At 42.2% G+C, this 18,982-nt stretch overlaps 1 protein-coding gene across 1 annotated transcript in view; it reads right to left on the bottom strand.

Annotated features, from left to right (window-relative positions):
* The window catches only part of TRAF6 (TNF receptor associated factor 6), a 17,983-nt gene extending 8,788 nt beyond the window's left edge, over window positions 1–9,195 (bottom strand). Inside the window, exons 1-4 of the mRNA XM_007943248.1 lie at window positions 8,900–9,195; window positions 3,769–3,919; window positions 2,328–2,486; window positions 850–921 (exon numbers count right to left, since the gene is read on the bottom strand). Of these exons, the coding sequence (XP_007941439.1) occupies window positions 850–921; window positions 2,328–2,486; window positions 3,769–3,919; window positions 8,900–9,195 (678 nt within the window). The remainder of the gene's footprint in view (window positions 1–849; window positions 922–2,327; window positions 2,487–3,768; window positions 3,920–8,899) is intronic.
* Window positions 9,196–18,982: the final 9,787 nt, after the last annotated feature.

Here is an 18,982-nt window from a genome sequence, read left to right as displayed (position 1 = left end):
GTCCCTGGCTAGCAGGGTGATTTTTAGGTTAATTCTTAAGTCCTACCACCCCAGGAATCTGCGAGAGCACTGTCTCTTTAAATATCCAAAATAGTCAAGCTGCTTTTTAAACCTACAAGATGGCGGCACCCTCCGGAATGGCAAAAGTTCACAGCTCAGCCCACCTTTCTCTTCACCTTCTCCGTTTGTTCCCCAGCCACCGTGCACAGTCCTCCATGTGGTCGCTGGCTAGCAGGGTGATTTTTAGGTTAATTCTTAAGCCCTATCACCCCTCGGGAATCTGCAAGCTGTCTGTGCCATCAGGATCGCTCACCACCTCTGCCAGACCGCAGCTCCGTATGTCTCCTTTTTAGGTATTTTCACGCAAATTCTTCTGCTAGTTGGGGTTTAGTCCACTTCTATATCCTTCTCTTCAAGGCTCAGGGGTCCAGGATTATCTTCTCTGTCTGTGTTAATTGGTTTCCCTTTTCTTTGTTGAAGAGGGTCTGTGTAGTCTTTCTGCCTAACCCGCCATCTTGCCAGAAGCTCTGCCCAGAGTTGTGGTCTCAAATTATTATGGTTATTTTAAAATTACCTTCTTCAGGTGGAACTTACATGAATATACATAAACACGGAGATTGATAGTTAATAACTTAGGAATTTTAAGTTCTTAAAAAGGATTGACTTTTGTTCTTTCTGAAAGTATTTTTTAATTCTATTAATTTATATAAAAAAATTTCAACAGACTTCTAACTTTTTCAATCTGTATTCACTTTACCTTATTAACTTACATTTTCAATTAAAAAAAAAATGAATTCACTTCTTTAAGCTATTTATGGAAGTATTAATTTTGAAAAAGAATCATCATACCTGTTCTCTGATAAGCATGGTATTGCAGTATTCACAGATGACATTTGCCAAAGGACAGTTCTGGTCATGGATCTAAATTTTATTAGGGAAATAAAGGAAGAGTATGAGAAAATCTGAAAATGTAAAAATGACCACCTTCTATAAAAAAGTAGAAGTTTTTCACTATAAGTTAATTAAGGACATTGATTTGTATAAAGCAAAAATGTGAGAATACTAAAGACAGGCTCGTTTCCTCTGCCAGTGTAGTAACGAAGATTCACCCAGCCTCTAGCTCTTTGAAAGAATCCCACAGTGTGCAACGGGATCTTTCAAGTCACTTCCTTTCCAGAAGAGGCAGAGCATCTGTGACTAGTCTGGACACTGTTTGCCAATACTGTAATTCTCCAAAAGCACTCCTGTTCCAAACATTCCTAGCAGCAGCCTGACGATTTAATTAGAACTCTTGTCAGTAGGGCTGAAGAACAAAACCATTATTAGGGTGTGAGGCTTTGGAGCCCAGCTTCTCATCCGCCCCAGGTTTTTGAGACCACAATGACTTCAGTTTAGTGGATATGCTGAAAATAATTAGCTCTTGAAGTTAAGTTTATCTCACTTACTGAGGCTGATGAAGGCCACACCAATTTGCTTTAATTATGACTCAGACTTCTTTACATCTTGAGCAAGTCAGCTGCCTCCTTTTTTCAGTATCTCATGAAGTTAATGAGTGTAAGAAATTTGATTTCATACGAAAGTAGGGAAATACAGCAATATAAAATTTATAAGTATCTAAGCAGTGGTTATACTGAAAATAACTTAGATGTAAGTTATTTTGGTAAAGAGGACGTAGGCTGGGGACTCAGGGGCTAGGATCTTAGTGCCAGCCAAGTGAAGCCCAGCACTAATATAAAATTACCTAACCTCTGTTCATCTCATATCTGAATGGGGAAAATCTACTATCATAATGATGCTGTTAGGTTCCATGAAGTTTCTTCTTTAAAAATAAACATTTTAACTGAAGTATAACACACAAACAGAGACATGCATACATTATAAGCATATGGCTCAATGAGTTGTCACAAAGTGAACATACTCTGTAGGGTTTATTTTATGCTCTGTTAAGACTTTTAACAACCTATTTTCTTTTTCAAAATAGTTCTCTAAGTCTTACACAGTAATTAGCCTACTTTTTGTCTCCAATCCAAGACTGGTCATTAAAGTTGCACATCACAAAGCAGAACAGCATGTTTTCCTGGGAGCTTCTGTTACCTGCACATCTCCAGGAGCAGTTGGTCATATGACCATGATTCTAAATATACAACCTACACGGATTTAATAACGTGGCTTATTAAATTTTCTTTCTTAACAATCAATTTTCTTAAAATCGATAATGTTGTCTCAGAGTTGGAGTAACAGCCTCCATATACTTAATCCCTTCAAATACTTCTTTAAAAGAAAAATCTGAAAAGTATTGGAATTAACAAATCCAAGGTAGTACTTGCCTCTTTATCTTCATATGCCATTAACATAGCACAGTTCACACAAGAAACCTGTCTCCTTGGACATTCCTTGAGAATGTGACCTTTAAGTGTGCATTTTTGGAAGGGACGTTGGCATTGGGGACAGTCCCTAAGGGCAAACTCACAATGTGCTTGGTGATCCTATAATAAAGAAAAAAATAATCAGTTTTTGCCAATCTTGAAGACGTTTCCTAAACATAACGTCTTTTAAGAATATTCTCTTTTAAAGAATTAGCTATTGAACCTACTTGAAAAGAATTTATAAAGACCTTCATATTGTGAATTGCTCTGTGCAACAAATACATGAATTCTCAATTGAGTTCACGTATTCAATTAGGAAGAATGTGTTGGAAAGAAGCCACATTACCTGATTATCAATTTAGTAACGTGCCAAAAGGGCCTTTCCTCCATAAGAGTTAAGAGGACAGTTGCAAATGTGTCCTAAACATTTCTCTTCAAGTAGAACATTAATAAAACAAAAACAAAAACAAACTCACTGCCGTCGAGTCAGATCCAACTCATAGGGAACCCTCCTTGGGTTTCTGAGGCAGTATCACTACGGAAGTAGATTGCCCAGTCTTCCTTTTGAGGAGTAGCTGATGGCTTTGAACTGCCAGGCTTCTGGTCAGCAGTCAAGTGCCTTAGGCACTGCACCACCAAAGCTCTATTAGCAATATTTAATTCCTGGTTGACATTCACCAAGTCAAGAATTGATTTACTGAATTTAAAAGCAAACTATTTTATTATCGGATTGTTTCCAGTAATCTCAAGCTATAGGATGACAGCAAGTAATTAACAATAAAATACACAATTTAGAAAACAGAGAAAAAAGATAATGAGGCTACTGAGATAATGGCTGATGGGCATTGTTGCTTATTTAAAAATGAATTTATAGGATTAAAATGTGGCACTTGTATTTAAAATACTCTTCAGTTTTACTGAAGATATGCTCACTCTAAAAACTTGTACAATACTGATCTTGTTTTTATTATTACTGGGCCAAAGTCAAAGTAGATGAGAGAAGGAATTTCTCCTTGGTTTCTGCTCATATTTATACTCAATCATCAAAGGGTCAGTACTCACTTAGTGAGCAAATATTAATCAATTATTATATGCTGCTGTTGCTAGATGCCCTCAAGTCAATTCTGACTCATGGCAACCCTGCATGTGCAGAGCAGAACTGCCCCCTAGGGCTTTGAAGGCCACCATCTTTTAGAAGTAGGCAGACAGGCCTTTCCTCCAAGGTACCTCTAGGTGGATTAAATCACCAACCTTTCAGGTGGCAGTCAAATGCTTAACTGTTCTGTGCCCCCCCAGGTACTAGGTACAATCAGGCACTATCAATACACAGACAGTCATAGCAAAGTCCCTGGGCTCTAGGAATTGCCTTCCATATGTGGTGCTGCAAGAAAACAGCTAATACCTCGAGATGCCTCAGCTCCATCTTGTGTAAACAACCTGCATTTGGACACTTCACTGTCAGAGAAAGAATCTCTCGTTTTGCAAAATTATCAGGAAATAGTTGATTTTCCAGCAGTATTTCATTGTCGACTGGACATTTGTGACCTGCATCCCTAAAGAAACAAATAGTGTATAAACAGTCAGCAGTTTTAAGAGAACATTTATGTTAAAAAACACAACTTCAGTTCATGTATACATCCTCCATTTATTATTTCCAGTCGAAGAATATAGGAACTCTGGTGATACAGTGATTAAGGCATTCAGCTGCTCACCAAAAGGTCAGCGGTTAGAACCCATCAGCTGCTCTGCAGAAGAAGGCTGAGGCAGTCTGCTTCTATAAAGATTTATAGCTTTGGAAACTCGATGGGGCAGTTCTACTTTGTCCTAAAGGATCACTGTGAGTCATAACTGACTCAATGGCAGTAGGTCTGGTTTTGTTTATTTACAAGTAGAATAATTTAATACATTAAATTGATGAATATCACCAAAATAAAATGTCCATAAAAGAAATGAGTATAATCAGCACTATATTGGTTATTGGAAACAAAAAGTTAGGGATTTTTAGACTGTAAACCAGATTCCAACGAAAACAAAAGAAAAAAAATGAATAAGGTAGTATTGTGATGGGCATAAAATGAAGTGGCGTTGCTGTTGCTAGCTGCTGTGCAGCTGGACCCGACTCAACACGCTGCCTGGTACTGTGCCGTCCCCAGGGCCCGTTTCAGATTGGACTGCTGCCATCCCTGGAGTCCCCACGGGCTGATCTTCAGAAGCAGATCCCCAGGCCTTTCCTCCTGGTCCAGCTTAGTCTGGAAGCCCTGCTGAGAACCATTCAGCCTCACAGCCACATGGAAGGCTCCACTGACAGACGTGGTGGCTCTGCACGCGGTGCCCTGGCCAGGGATCCAACCCAGGTCTCCCACACGGAAGGTGAGAGTTCTACCGTAAGCCAGCACTGTGCCCCTTAAATCAAAGTTAAAGATGGGAATTTTGTCAGTCTTGTTGGCATCTATTATGCCAACAGCATATAATAAACTTGTGAGATGGAACTATACACCCTGTTCGAAACATTTATAACATGTCTATCGTAGACTGCTTGGTCATTAAGTAAAAATTTTAACCAGTTATGAAGATAAGGTTTACTCTGAAACCGTCATTCCAACACTCTGACTCACGGACAACAAAAGAGGTTCCCTGTATTTGCACGTCCAATGTGCTCTGTCAGAGGGAGTCAGAGGGCCTCTGTGTCCTGCCTCCCAGGGGTTTATTCCATCTCATATGGGAAAAATCACCTAGAAGCAGCTTAGGTGTCTGTAATCCCTCTTTCCCTTATTGAGATGTCTGAATCTGGAGTCACCAAATGTGGGCTGTCAGATAGGTGATAGGAGCAGTAATCAATCATTCACTCTTTACTGAGCACCCCCATGTGTAAGCCAATAGTTCTAGCTGCTGGGGTAGGTAAAAAGGTAACTGAAAAAAATGGGCTCTGCCCTCAAATGGCTTGTAATTAGGAAACAAACTAAAAGCAAACCCACTGCCATTGAGTCGATTCTGACTCATAGTGATCCTATAGGACAGAGAACTGCCCCATAGTTTCCAAAGCTATAAATCTTTATGGAAGCAGACTGCCTCATCTTTCTTCCCCGGAGTGGCTGGTGGGTTTGAACTGCCAACCTTCTGGTCAGCGGTCAAATGCCCTAGGCACTGTACCACCAGAGTTCTTTATAATTAGGAAAGGTGAAAGATACAGTCAGTCTTTATGGGGCTGCTCTCAGACTGCATAATGTTCTTAAACTGTCAAATAGCAAGTACTTTCTGAAAAGAATAGAAAGCCATAAACAAATTTATGGAAATGTGTCCCCAAAACCTAAGTGATACAAGTCTAAGAGAAAATAAGAAGAGCCTTACAAAATAAGCTGAAGCCATTATCCATAGCAGTAGTATCACTATAGAACAAAAAGGGATTGGCTGGAAAGAACTGTGACTCCTTAATGGCCATAACCTAGAAGTCCCATGGCAGCTCCCATAAGAACCTTAGAGCTGAAGCTAGTGGTCATTTCTAACCCGGAGGGAGACAGAAAAAAAGCCCTTGACTTCCTTTTGTGAGTTTTACTTCCTTTTCAGACCATTGTCCTACTATTCTCATGAATATCTTACAACTAGAAAAGTGCTGAAGATCAGCTATCTTCCTGGGCACGGGTGACAAGTACATGTCTAGTGACAGGAAGACCAAACATCCATGATATGGTATCATTTTGACCTAAATACAACATAAATAAATAAATGATAAAAATCATGAACAAAAAAAAGCTGAGTGGCAACACTGCTTGTTTGTGTGCCCTAAAAGCAGCATCCTTAACCAGGGACAACTTTGCCCAAAGGACATCTGGCAATGTCTGGAGACATTTTTGGTTGTCATGATGGGGGGCTCTTGGTCAGGGGGAATAGTGGTGCTACTGGGCAGAGGTCAGAGACATTGCTACTTACACATCCCACACATATGTATAGGACATTCTCTTACAATAAAAAAGTAACCAATGTTAACAGTGCTGAGAAATCCCACCTGAACAGGTAAAAACGCTCCAATTCACCATGGGTAACAGTTTTCACTTTAACTGAAACAAGAGATATTCTCCCTTATAATTTAAATCATGCCACGTTCCAAGCATGGATATAACTACCCTAAATTCATTTTATAGGCGCTCTGGTAGCATAGTGCCTAAGGCACTTGACTGCTAACCAGAAGGCTGGAGGTTCATACCCACCAGCCACTCTTCAGAAGGAAGGCTGGGCAATCTACTTCCGTAGAGATACCGCCTCGGAAACCCAAGGAGGGGTCGCTATGAGTCGGGGCCGACTTGACGGCACATAACAATAACAACAAATTCATTTTATAGAAAAGTTAATACACAAAAAGTTTACAGATAAAAACTTACTAAGGGGAGACTGACGAACAGCCTGAGATGGACTTAACCTACTCAAGAGTGCTCTCATCAGTATGATCAGATGCTTATTAAGGAATATAAAATCTCCCCTTCTTTCCCTTTTGTCCTGTACTGAACTTCTTAGTCAGCTGAAAATACTCCTTTCTACCCCTGAATTATAGTAAAATGTATCTCTTCTTTAGAAGATGAATGTGAACCATTTAAAGAAATCCCATGTTCCTTCATTCAGCTAAAGCTACTGATTTACTGAGCATCTACTATGTGTGGGTCATTGTTCTTGGTGCTTGGGAAATACTAAGGAATCAAACACCTAAACCCCTGCTCTCCAGAGCTTTTCTTCCAACGTACCAAGCAGACAACACACACACAAATTACCTAGTGTTTTAAAAAGTGAAAAGTGTTAAGGAAGAAAGAAAAGCAGAGTTTGTAACCGGGATCAGGAGTGTGGGGAGTAGAGATATGCTGTAGTATGAATAGGGTAGTCAGGGAGAAGGTGAGGTCTGGGCCACACTTGAGGGAGTTAAGATAGCAAACCAGTTAGTCATGGCAAGAGTATTCAAACCAAAAAACCAAATCTACTGCCACTGAGTCGATTCCAACTCATAGTGATCCTCCAGGACAGAGCAGAACTGTTCCGCTGTAGGGCTTCCAAGGCTGTAAATCTTTATGGAAGAAGACTCCTCGTCTTTCTCCTGTGAAGTAACCAGTGGGTTCAAACCACTGACCTTTTGGTGACCCGCCCAATGTTTTAACCATAGCACCACCAGAGCTCCTCAGAGTATTCCAAGCAGAGTGAAAGCTCAAGCCAAGGCCCCAAGACAGGCACACAGTTGGCATGATCAAGGAATGAACAGAGTTGAGAGGAGGTCACAAAACTAATTAGGGGCCACTCATGCAGGGCCCTATAAGGACTTTGGCTTTTATTCTCACACAACCCACTGCAATGCTTTCAGCAGAGGTGACATGACCTTATTTATTTTGCTAGGTTCACTCTGGCTGCTGCTGTATTGTGAACAGAGTGGAGGAAGGCAAGAGTAGAAGCAGGAAACCTGTGAGAAGACTTGTTCCATAATCCAGGTGAGAGCTGAGGTGGTTCAAGAGAGGGTGGTAGCAGGGAAGGTAGTGAGAAGGGGTCAGATTTTATATATTAAGATGATAGAGCCATCAAAGATTTCTAAAAAACAATACTGGTTATTTTACTGCTATATTGATTATCTCGTCATCTGACATTTTGCATTTACAATTTTGAAAAGATTCTCAGGTGGTGCCTCTGATGGTCTGGGCCCCACATGGGCCCCCAGGTTGCCCTCCATGGACCACCCTGAACAATATACAGGAGGCTCTTGTGACGACGGTGCTACCTGAGGGATAGTGACCTTCTTCTGTGTGTCCATGACATCGTGGTCTGGCCATGGAGGGTGCAGGGCAATGGCAGGACGACATGAGGTCATGGGCAGGCAGGAGGAGGCTGGATAAGGGCCTGAAGGTACCAGGAAGGTTGGAGGGGGGATGGGGTAAGGAAAGGGAACCATATGGGCTATGGATCTGAGGCTAATGGAGGATGAGCAGGGTCCCTGTCCGGGGTGGAGAGTGGGAGGTGGCGGGCAGAGAACAAGTGGGGTCCCTGCCCAGGCAGGCACTGGGAAGCAATGGCAACAGGCAGCACCTGGCCACCACCATCACACACCCTGCAGGCTCTGCAGCGGTGGGGAAGGGGGTAGCTGCCACACCATTTGTATCCTGAGATGTGCTGGGCACACCCAACAGGTGGGGAGCATGTAGGGGTGTGGGTTACGTGGTGGTGAACATGGGACATAGGCTGACTCTTGTATAATGCCGGTTTACCATAAGACCTGGCCCTTAGAACCTAACCATGTTGGTGAGGAGTGGGTAATAAATGATGGTGACAAGAGATCAATGTGGTTACAAATCAGAATAACTGGTCACGCAGTCAGCTTTAGCTCTATGACAGAGATTATCATATTCTAGTAGCACCATCATTTAAGGCATGTTTATTTTTTATTTTCTTAAAGAATAGAAACTAAAACACTAGTCTACAATGGAACTGATTCAAGAAGATCTATTTACTGATTAATATTCTCCGATTTAGTTTGTTATAGGGCACGGTTCCTTCTTATGATCATGTACCTTATTGATTTGATGATGCAGGCTTTGCAGAACCTATGGCCACATGGTGTTTGCACTGCTTCCCGTAAAGCCATCAAGCAGATGGGGCATTCATACTTGCTTTCCAGGGGTGGGTCAAACTCCACGTCGTACCCCTGGATCTCCTCCATGAAGGAGCTGGAGAGGTTCCCTGTGCTGGTGGCTCCACTCACACTGTCGTCTTTCGCTGCTGTGCTACAGGAGCTGGCCATCGCAGCGCAGCAGTCACTGTCAGGCTGGCTGGACCCACAGCTGTTTTCACAGTTTAGCAGACTCATAGTAACTTGATTATCAATTGCCCTGAAGAAAGAGTAAGAGAAAAATGCTGTACCATTACATATGTTTGTTGGTGGTGGTTGCTACCAAGTCGATTCTGACTTATGACGACCCCATGTGTGCAGAGTAGACGTGCATCACAGGGTTTCAAGGCTGTGACTTTCGGAAGCAGAATGCCAGGTCTGTCTTCCAAGGTACCTCTGGGTGGGCTTGAACTAGCAATCTTCTGATCAGTAGTCAAGGGCTTAACTATTTACACCACTCAAGGACTCCTAAAATACATATACTTATAGCATAGTGCCTAGGAGCTCTGGGAGCATAGTGCCTAAGGCACTTGACTGCTAACCAGAAGGCTGGCGGTTCAAACCCACCAGCCACTCCTCGGAAGGAAGGTTGGGCAATCCTACTTCCGTAGTGATACTGCCTCGGAAACCCAAGGAGGGGTCGCTGTGAGTCGGGGCCGACTCGACAGCACATAACAACAACAACATATACAACCTTAGCTGATGGCTACATATAGTAGCTTTTATTTACAGAAAACTTTTAAAGTTTTTTTGAGCTTTACTTCATATAAGTATGACTTTCATAATAAGTTACCTGATTCTCACCTTCAATACATTTATAATATATACCATCCTCTGTGGAAAGTACCTAGAACACACAAAGCCTAAGTTCCTTAAGGAGTTTATGGTCTAGTAGAAAAACAGAATGTAAGGTTTAAAAAAAAAAATTTAATTGTAAACTTTATCTAACTCATAATTACGTGTTTAAATGTCAGTTTCTTGTGACTGCAGTCAAGACTTTAATTTTCCTTTTCATATCCTTCATACCTAGCAAAAGACTTTTCACCCACCACCACCAGGTGCCGCTGGGACTACTCCCAGTCATGGTGACTACATGTTTGAGTAGGACTGTGTTTCGTGGGGTTTTCGAGGGCTGATGTTTTGGAAGCAGACTGCCAGGCCTTTCTTCTCAGGCACCTCTGGGTCCCTGAACCTCCAAATTTCCAGTTAACAGTGAGCACATTCACCGTTTGCACTACCCAGGCACACTCTTTCACATAACAAAGTGTCCATCAAGCATTGGCTGAAGAATTTAATCATGTTGCTGAAGTTCCTCCAAGGATTCTGAGCTGAAGGAAGCTGTACTGACAAGGAGGGCGGTGCTGCAAAAAGCAGTGGACAGGAGTTGGGTGATCACGTGCCACTGTCAGATGTGTGATTTGGGCCAAGTTTCCTTCTTCTAGATCTAGAAATTCTGTATGTACTTCCAAATGTTTTGTTGTTTGCCGTCGAGTCGGACTCAAGTCATAGTGACCCCTCCTTGGGTTTCCGAGGCAATATCACTACAGAAGTAGATTGCCGAACCTTCCTTCTGAGGAGTGCATGGTGGGTTTGAACTGCCAGCCTTCTGGTTAGCAGTCAAGTGCCTTAGGCACTATGCTACCAGAGCTCCTTCCAAATTGTGTGGAAAGAATGGAGTTGAAAAAGTGTATTTTTATATACCTCTGCCTTTCAGTGCAGTCAAGTGACTATGTTTCATTATTAGTGACTGGAAAAACAAGTGAGGTTTTGTCTGCCTATGGAAAATGACTGTTTTCATTGGTGGGGGGGATGTCTTCAAATTCTAAACCATTATGGTATTTGCAGGTGGGAAGTTAATGTCTGAATGCAATTCAAAGCTCCTGTAACCAGGACCCCATTTTAGATCATTACCATTAACGAAAATTCCTAGTATGTGCCAGATATAGTTCTAGGAATGGAATGTAAGCTCCCAGTCAATATGGTAGACTGTTAACCTCCTGTTTCTTTTTAATACGAGGCTTTGCTGCCAACTTGCCAAACAGACGAGGTTAACACAGTAGTCCTCATCCTTTTACCGCCCCAGATACCTTTTAATTCTCCTCCAAGAGATTTTATCTGGGTACTATTTATTGAGAGAGCCTGTACTGTGAAGTGGTGCTGGAATCAAGCGTTGTGAATTTGACTCCTTTTTCTATCACTTGCTGTGTGACCTGAGCAAGTGAGATAACCTTTCTGGGCTTTGCTTTCCTCATCTGTAAAATGGGGATAATAATAGAATCTACCTCAGAGTTACAGAGAGGATGAAGTATCTTAATATGTACAAAGCACTTAAAATCATTTCTGGCATATGACTGAGTTATTACATGCAGCCTTACATAGTATTTCATTTAATAGTTTTATTGTTCCTATTTTACAAAAGTGGAAACTATGGAGCTTAAGAAGGTTAAATAACCAGGATTACCCAACAAATAACAGAGTGGGAATTATGACCCCAGAGCCTACATACCTTATGCCATGTTATGCCTGTCTTTTTCTGTTTCGATGGATTTCCCTGTGAAAATGCATTTAAAACTTATTTCCCTTTATTTTTCTTACACTCAATGAAGAAACGACCGTTTCTATTAAGTATGAGTTGTTCAGCGTCCAGGGTGACAGAATTCCAAAATCAACAATGAAACCTGGCATTTTATTTATTTAGTTTTGATATAGTGTCTTTAAAAGTTAAAAATAGCCCCCAAAGCCTTGTTATTGCTAATGTGGACTCCAAGGGATGCTCATTATAGGCTGAGAGGAAGGAAAGTTATGGCAAGACAGTAGGCAGACAGCAGAACACGTCATTACATGTGCTCCTTAGGGTGGGCTAGAAGGGCTGCATCAGACCCTTCAAACCTGGGGGCAGATGCTACACTAAGGGTTATATCCTCTGTCATTCTTCTTTGCATGTATGTTTTGTGTCCAATTACTTCTGTAGGTACATTTCCTAGAAGTATACCTGCTCAGTCAAAGGGTGTGTACTTTTTTAAAGCTTTGAAAGCTAATCCTGGTTATCCAGCACATAACAAAGGCTTTCCAAGGTCCACCCTCTCCAGCATAGAGTGAGTAACAAGCCCACTCTGCACACTCTCTACACCATCAGGTATATTTTATCTTTTAAGTCTTTGACCATTTTATTTTTTAAAGTCAACCTGCTTTTGAAAAATTAGTATTTAAGTTACTTTTGGTTGGACAGCTTGTATTCAAGTGCTAGCCAGAAGACAAAGGCAAGCATTACTGAGCCAAACCTGCTTTTTCTACCCAAATGGGCAGCCTAAAACCCAGCTTGCCGGATATTCTATAGCTGCTCTCCTCCCGTCCAGATGAGAAGACTTGAAGGTTTTTGGATGCAAAGAGACCTTTTATAGGCAATGTGTTCCTAAGAAAACTTGTCTAATCAGTTACAATTCCTTAAAAGGAATTTCACTGTAGGCATGCAGTTTAAAGACATAAACACGAGTTCACTTAAAAATCAAGATGCCTTCAAATTTTATATTACTTGTCATATTTTAAGAAGCAATGCAGAAGGTCTACATCCTTCAAATAAACTGTGTCAGTCACTTTCTCAGCGATCATTATTAGTCTACTGCAAAGACAAAATTCTGCTAAAAACAGTATTTTGAATCATGTTCAGTATTTGTATATTTATTCTTTCTCTTTGAGAGGTTAAAACATTTCTCCTCCCATACATTTAGGAACTGTAATGACTTTAAGTGAGGATTGCTTTCCTAATTAAGAACAATGAAAACCTATTTTAATTAACAGTAAGAGAAGAGCACAAAAGTGCTTTGAGGCAGTTATAAAAGTGAGAAGAGGAGGAGCTGGCATCCATGGAGAGAGTATTAGGCTCTGTCAGGATTCTTCTGCAAGTCTTACCATGCCACATGAAGACTTCATGACATGCCACCAAAGTAGACTTAGGCTACAACTCTGGCTTCAAAATAACTAAAATAAATCAGTTATATTCTTTTCTCTTACCTTTCAAATGAAGGGTTGTTCAAGTCCTCTTTCTACTCTAACATTCAGATTTTATGGGCCTCTTATGGAAGGGATGAAACACCGTAAATTGTTCCTTACCCTGCAGACTATGAGCCTTGATTTCAAGTGCCTTTGTGCAGCTGTGAAATATAGCATGGCAAGCACTGCCTTAATGAAATATTGTGGGCTCTAACTATTCCCGACTTATTCTGACTACAAAATGAATGAGTATAAAAAACAGCCTTGTCATAAGTCATGGCTTAACTTTACCCATTAGCATCTGGGTATAATCATCTCAAGAGTGTGTTGTGAGATTCTGTGGGGGTGGGAAGAGTAGGGTGATATACAAAGATCAACAGATGTTAAACCCCGGGAAGGTGCCAAGCAAAGAAATCAACAAGTTAGGTCTTGAAAGTCAACTCTAAGTAAACTGAAATTCATACATGGCTACACATGTAAGTCATATAAAGCAAAACTATGTAAAACAAAATAACAATCAATTTGCTACTAGCTTTACAAGCAGAACTATTTGTCAATTGCTTAAAATTTATTCCCAAGATGCAAAAAACCTGCAAATGTGTGCAATGGCCAAGAGGTGCTACAGAATATTCAACTGTGGGAACTTAATTTTGAATCCAGAGAATTCAAGGCATATTCCCTTCCTAGGCACTATCTGATCTTCAGGAGTTCTGGGAGCATAGTGCCTAAGGCACTTGACTACTAACCAGAAGGCTGGTAGTTCAAACCCACCAACCACTCCTGGAAAGGAAGGTTGGAAACTCAAGGAAGGGTCATTATGAATCGGGTCAAACAACAACAATCTGATCTTCAGGAGACAAGGACTGAACTTCTTTCAAAGTGACCCAAGAGGCCAAACATTTACCAGCATCACATATTTAAGCTCATCACAGAAAAGACCCTGAGTTAGAATTCTGAAATAGTGTCATGTATACAGTGCCAGCAGGTTGGAGCTCTATGTGATCCTTGTCCCCAACAAATGCTTGCAACACATTTGGTCCTTGAGTTACAGAAAGACGCCACACTGTCCTTACTCTCTTCCTCCAACTCAAAATCTGAAAAGCTGCTGTCTTTAATAATCACAGGAGAATGAATTCAACGCAAGTGGCCTGGTTCACAAGGCTGACACTTGGTTATGTCCTTACAAGTTTTTCTCGTTTCCATACCTGTGTAGTGAGGCATTTCGTTACCTGCTTTCCCCAGAAAAGAACTATGCAAATAATATTCATCCAAGTTACTAATAATTTCGGTGCTTTCTGTTCACATTCAAGACGGTCCTAACTCTTGGCTGGAGTTCCCCTAGAGCCAAATACTAGGAACAGCTTTATCAACCCGACGTCTGGAACAATCTCTAGAGCTACCCAGTGCTGGGGCGGGGAGGAAACATTCGTGTCATCTCAGACTTTTTTTTTTTTTTTCTGTCTAACTTGTTGCCTGGGACGTCTACCGAGTTCAACGGGGAACCAAAAATAGCTTTCCGATGATAGCGACAGAGGGAGTCGGTGGGAACTTGAAAGGGATTTCTTTTAAAGCTGGTAACAGCACCCAAGAACGGGAAAATCCAGGACGCAGTTTCCTTTTCTGGGAAGGGGCATACGAGGGTGAGGGAGGCAGGGCCGAAGAAGGTGGGCCTGGGGTTCCGTCCAGGGAGTGGAGAGAGCGCGGGAGGCGGCGGTCCCCGCGGCCCGGGGGAGCGGAGATCAGGGGGCAGTGGGCTGCGCGAGCGGACAGGGGCTGTAGGAAGAGGGAAGAGGGGGTGGCGCGTCCAACCTGTGGGAAGCACAGAAGAAGGGACGGCGCCCCCAAGCCGTGGGAAACAAGGGAAAAGGGGCAGCGTCCCCAACCTGTACAAGCCAAGCAGCGGCCGCCAGGAGAAGGCATCCCAAGGGCACTCACCCGCACGTCCGCTGGGCCTCTGATCATGGAAGGCAGGGCTCCATCGGGCCACCCAAGTCTGCTTAGTCAAGGCCCTTAGGAAGTAAGACACCGCGCTCCGAGCCGAGGCGGCTCGGACGCCAATACCTCGGTCCCAAAACCACCGCCACTGCGTCCAGGGCAGCCCGGACCCAGAGCCCGAGCCCAAAGCCGCGGACGACCCTGCTTCCGCCTTCTCTGGTAGCTGAGTCCCGCGGGCGGCGGGGAGCGGGAGGGCAAAGAGACAGAGAGGCCGAGCAAGGCCTGCGCGTCCCCTGGCGGCAGTCCTCCACGTGCGCGAAGGCTAAAGCGCAGGCGCAGGGCAGGTCCGGCTGTCAATCCCTCCCTTCTAGATTTTTCGCCTGGGAATTTCTTACACCGCAATCCGGAACTGGATTGTGTGGTTTGTGGTTAGCAGAAGCTAAGGCAGTAGACCCAAACTGTTTTTATAGGCAGCTCTGGTGGCATAGCGTCTAAGGCATTTGACTGCTAACCAGAAGGTTGGCTGTTCAAACCCACCAGCCACTCCGCAGAAGACTAGGCAATCTACTTGGGCAAAGATTTACCGCCTCAGAAACCCAAAGGCCACTAGGAGTCAGAATCCACTCTATGGCAGTGAGTTTGGCTTGATTTTTTGGTTTATCCAAGCAGGAGAAAGCCTGAGCTTGGCTCACTTGACCTTCAGGACTCTTAAATCCCTCCCTAGTCTCAACCTCCTTGCCAAGGAAATTTTCACCAAAGGCAGAACTCTTTATTATCATCTGGTCCTTTTTGTTTATCCAGCCCAGGCGAGTCAGCCCATTCACTAAACATTTCTTTGAAATGCTGCCAACTATACCAACCTTTTTCTGTCACTGTCCTGGGGAGGCTATTTTGAATTCTCTGTTTAACTGGAAGTAAATGTCTGGGGGATGTAACAAGCATTTTGCAGGAGATAAGCAAAAGATTTTGACTCACCTCTGCAAGTTCAGCTCATGGTCCACGTTTTACAGGATGTATTGCAGGTTAGTGGTTAAGTGTGTCCTGAAACCAGAGTTCTTGGTTCAGATCCTGTTTCTTCCACTTTAACAAGCTGTGTGACTTTAGGTGAATCACCTAATCTCTAATTGTTTTAATTTTCTCATCAGTAAGATGGGGATGATAATTAAGGTCTACCTCAGGGCTGTTGCAAAGGTGAGATAGTTTACCAAAAACCAAACTCACTGCCCTCGAGTTGAATCCGACTCATAGTGACCCCTCTTTGGGTTTCCGAGGCGGTATCACTGCTGAAGTAGATTGCCCAACCTTCCTTCAGAGGAGTGGCTGGTGGGTTTGAACCTCCAGCCTTTTGGTTAGTAGTCAAATGCTTGCAGCACCATGCCACCAGAGGAACTTCATAGGAGCAGGAAACAAATCCTTGCTCATGTTTTAAGCCATTCAGATGTTAGGGTTGTTTTTTCTGCAGCACAAGCCAGCCCCTCCTAGGCATCGTTCCTCCTTGAAGTCTTTCCAGATGGTTTGCACTCCTAGTGGACCAGGGACTCTCAAAAAACGTGAGTTCCAGTCTTGGCTCTGCTGCTTCTTAAAATTGAGATGCAATAAGGTATCCACATTTATAAAATTAGAATACAATCTACCCTGTCTTCTTCTCAGAGCTGTTAGGAGTTAAAATGAGATGATTTATGAAAAGATGCTTTGAAAACTAGGAAGTCCTACAGAGAAGGAAAAAATAGAATATTCTGATTCATAGTTACCTCATATGTACAGCAACCACAATGCCCAGGTTTTCTGAAATTCTCCCAATTTAAAATATTTTATCCAGTTGTCCTAATAAGCAAGTCAAATGTCTGTAAAAATATAGTCACAAGATCATTCCTGAATTACTGTTTATCAAGAAAATGAAATAAAATAAGATATACTTTGTAGGCTGTTGGGGAAGAAATGGAGGGTGGTGATAGACTCTTCTTCAAACATTTGGAAATAAGATAACTCTCTAAGAAGTAAACTTATTTACTTATTTATAATAATAAAATTCATTATTTTAAAACATTTATTGAATAATCAGTATGTGTGTGTGGTAGACAGCCTCCAAGATGGTAGCTGTGCCCTTGTATAATCTGCTTCCAAATGAATAATAAGACTAAGGGGCTCTGGCGGCACAGTGTCTAAGGCATTTGTCTGTTACTCAAAAGGTTGGCAGTTCAAACCCACCAGCCACTCCACAGAAGAAAGATGGGGCAATCTACTTCTGTAAAGATTTACCACCTCAGAAACCCAATGGGGGTCGCTATGAGTCAGAACAGAATCAATGGCAGTGAGTTTTGTTTGGTTTTAAATGAAGAGTGCTGACCTGTGTAACCAATAGAATATGGTGGAAACTACAGAATGTACTTCTTAGGTTAGGTCACAGAAGACATTGTGGGTTCTGTCTTGCTCTCTTTTGTATTACTTGCTCTGAGGGAAGCCAAGTTCCTCATTGTGAGGACACCCAAGGAGCCCAGTGGAACAGCCTGTGTGGTGAGGAACTAAGCCCTCCTGCCAACAGCAGAGGCCTCTTGCCGAAGCCATGAATGAGCCATCTTGGAAATGGATCCTCCAACCCCAGCAGTCAAGCCTTTGGCTGACTGAAGCACCAGACAACATCTTGACTGAAATCTCATGAGAGATGGTTCCCCTTGAGCAGGAACTATGCAGCTAAGCTGCTTCAGAATTCCTAACTTACAGAAACTGAGATAATACATGTTTGCTGTTTTAAGCCTGTAAATTTTGAGTAATCTGTTCCATATCAATAGATAACTAATAGGATGTTTCAGGCACTATTCTAGGCCCAAGAGACACAAGGGTGAATAAAATAAACCAGGTTCTTTCCTCATGGGATTCACATTTTAGTGAGAGTATATGGAAAGATCGTAGATATTTAGACAATAAACAAATTAGACAATTTCAGGTAGTGGGAAGTACTGTGGAAATGCCAGTCAGAAATACCTGACTGACCTCTCCCAGGAGGTGAGCTTTCAACTGAAAACATAAATGATGGGTCTTAGTTACCTAGTACAGCCATAACAAAAGATACCACAAACACATGGCTTTAAAGAACAGACATTTATTTTCTCATAGTTCTAGAGGCCAAAAGTCCAAACTAGCTTCTCCCTGTGTTGATGCCATCTGTGGACCACTTTCCAAGTTTCTGGTGTCTAGCCGACCATCCTTGGCATTCCTCTGCTTATACATGGGTCTTCACATGGTGTCTATCTTCCCCCTATATGTGTCTCTGTGTCTATTCTCTTCTTTTTTGTTTGTAGTAATATTTTATTGTGTTTTTGGTGAACGTTTACACAACCAATTAGATGATCGTTGAACAATCTGTATACATACTGTTCATGACATTGATCACATTTCTCACAGTGTCTCAGAATTCTCATTATTTCCATTCTGCTTATTCTGTTTCCAGTAATCTAGCTTCCCCCTCTCCCCCACTGACCTACTTTCTCATTTGTCTTGTAGGGTAAATGTTGGTTGTTTTGTCTCATGTAGATGATTATTTAAAGAAGGACAGTTGTTGTTGTTGTTATGTGCCGTCGAGTCGGCCCTGATTCATAACGACCCCTCCTTGGGTTTCTGAGGCAGTATCACTATGGAAGTAGATTGCCCCATCTTCCTTCCGAGGAGTGGCTGTTGGGTTCCACCAGCCCTCTGGTTAGCAGTCAAGTGCCTTAGGGACTATGCTATCAGAGCTCCTAAGCAAGCACAGTACTAAAGGGTAATATTGTTTATTTTATGAACCAACCTATTACAGGTACACCTTGTAAATATGATTCAGTTCTAGACCACCACAATAAAGTGAATATCTCAGTAAAGTGAATATTGCAATAAAGTAAGTCACACAAATTTTTGGTTTCCCAGTGCATACAAAAAGTTACGATTGCACAATACTGTAATCTATTAAGTGTGGAATATCATGAAGAAGTTTGAAATATTGTGAGAATTACTGAAATATGACACAGACACGAAGTGAGCACACGATGTTGAAAAAATGGCATTGATAGATTTGCTCCATGCAGAG

Source organism: Orycteropus afer, unplaced genomic scaffold (genome assembly GCF_000298275.1).
Source record: "Orycteropus afer afer isolate SDZICR_OR568_19922 unplaced genomic scaffold, OryAfe1.0 scaffold00103, whole genome shotgun sequence".
Classification (NCBI taxonomy): Eukaryota; Metazoa; Chordata; class Mammalia; order Tubulidentata; family Orycteropodidae; genus Orycteropus; species Orycteropus afer.
The sequence above is the reverse complement of the archived record's forward strand: the minus strand, read 5'-3'. Positions and strand labels throughout refer to the sequence as shown.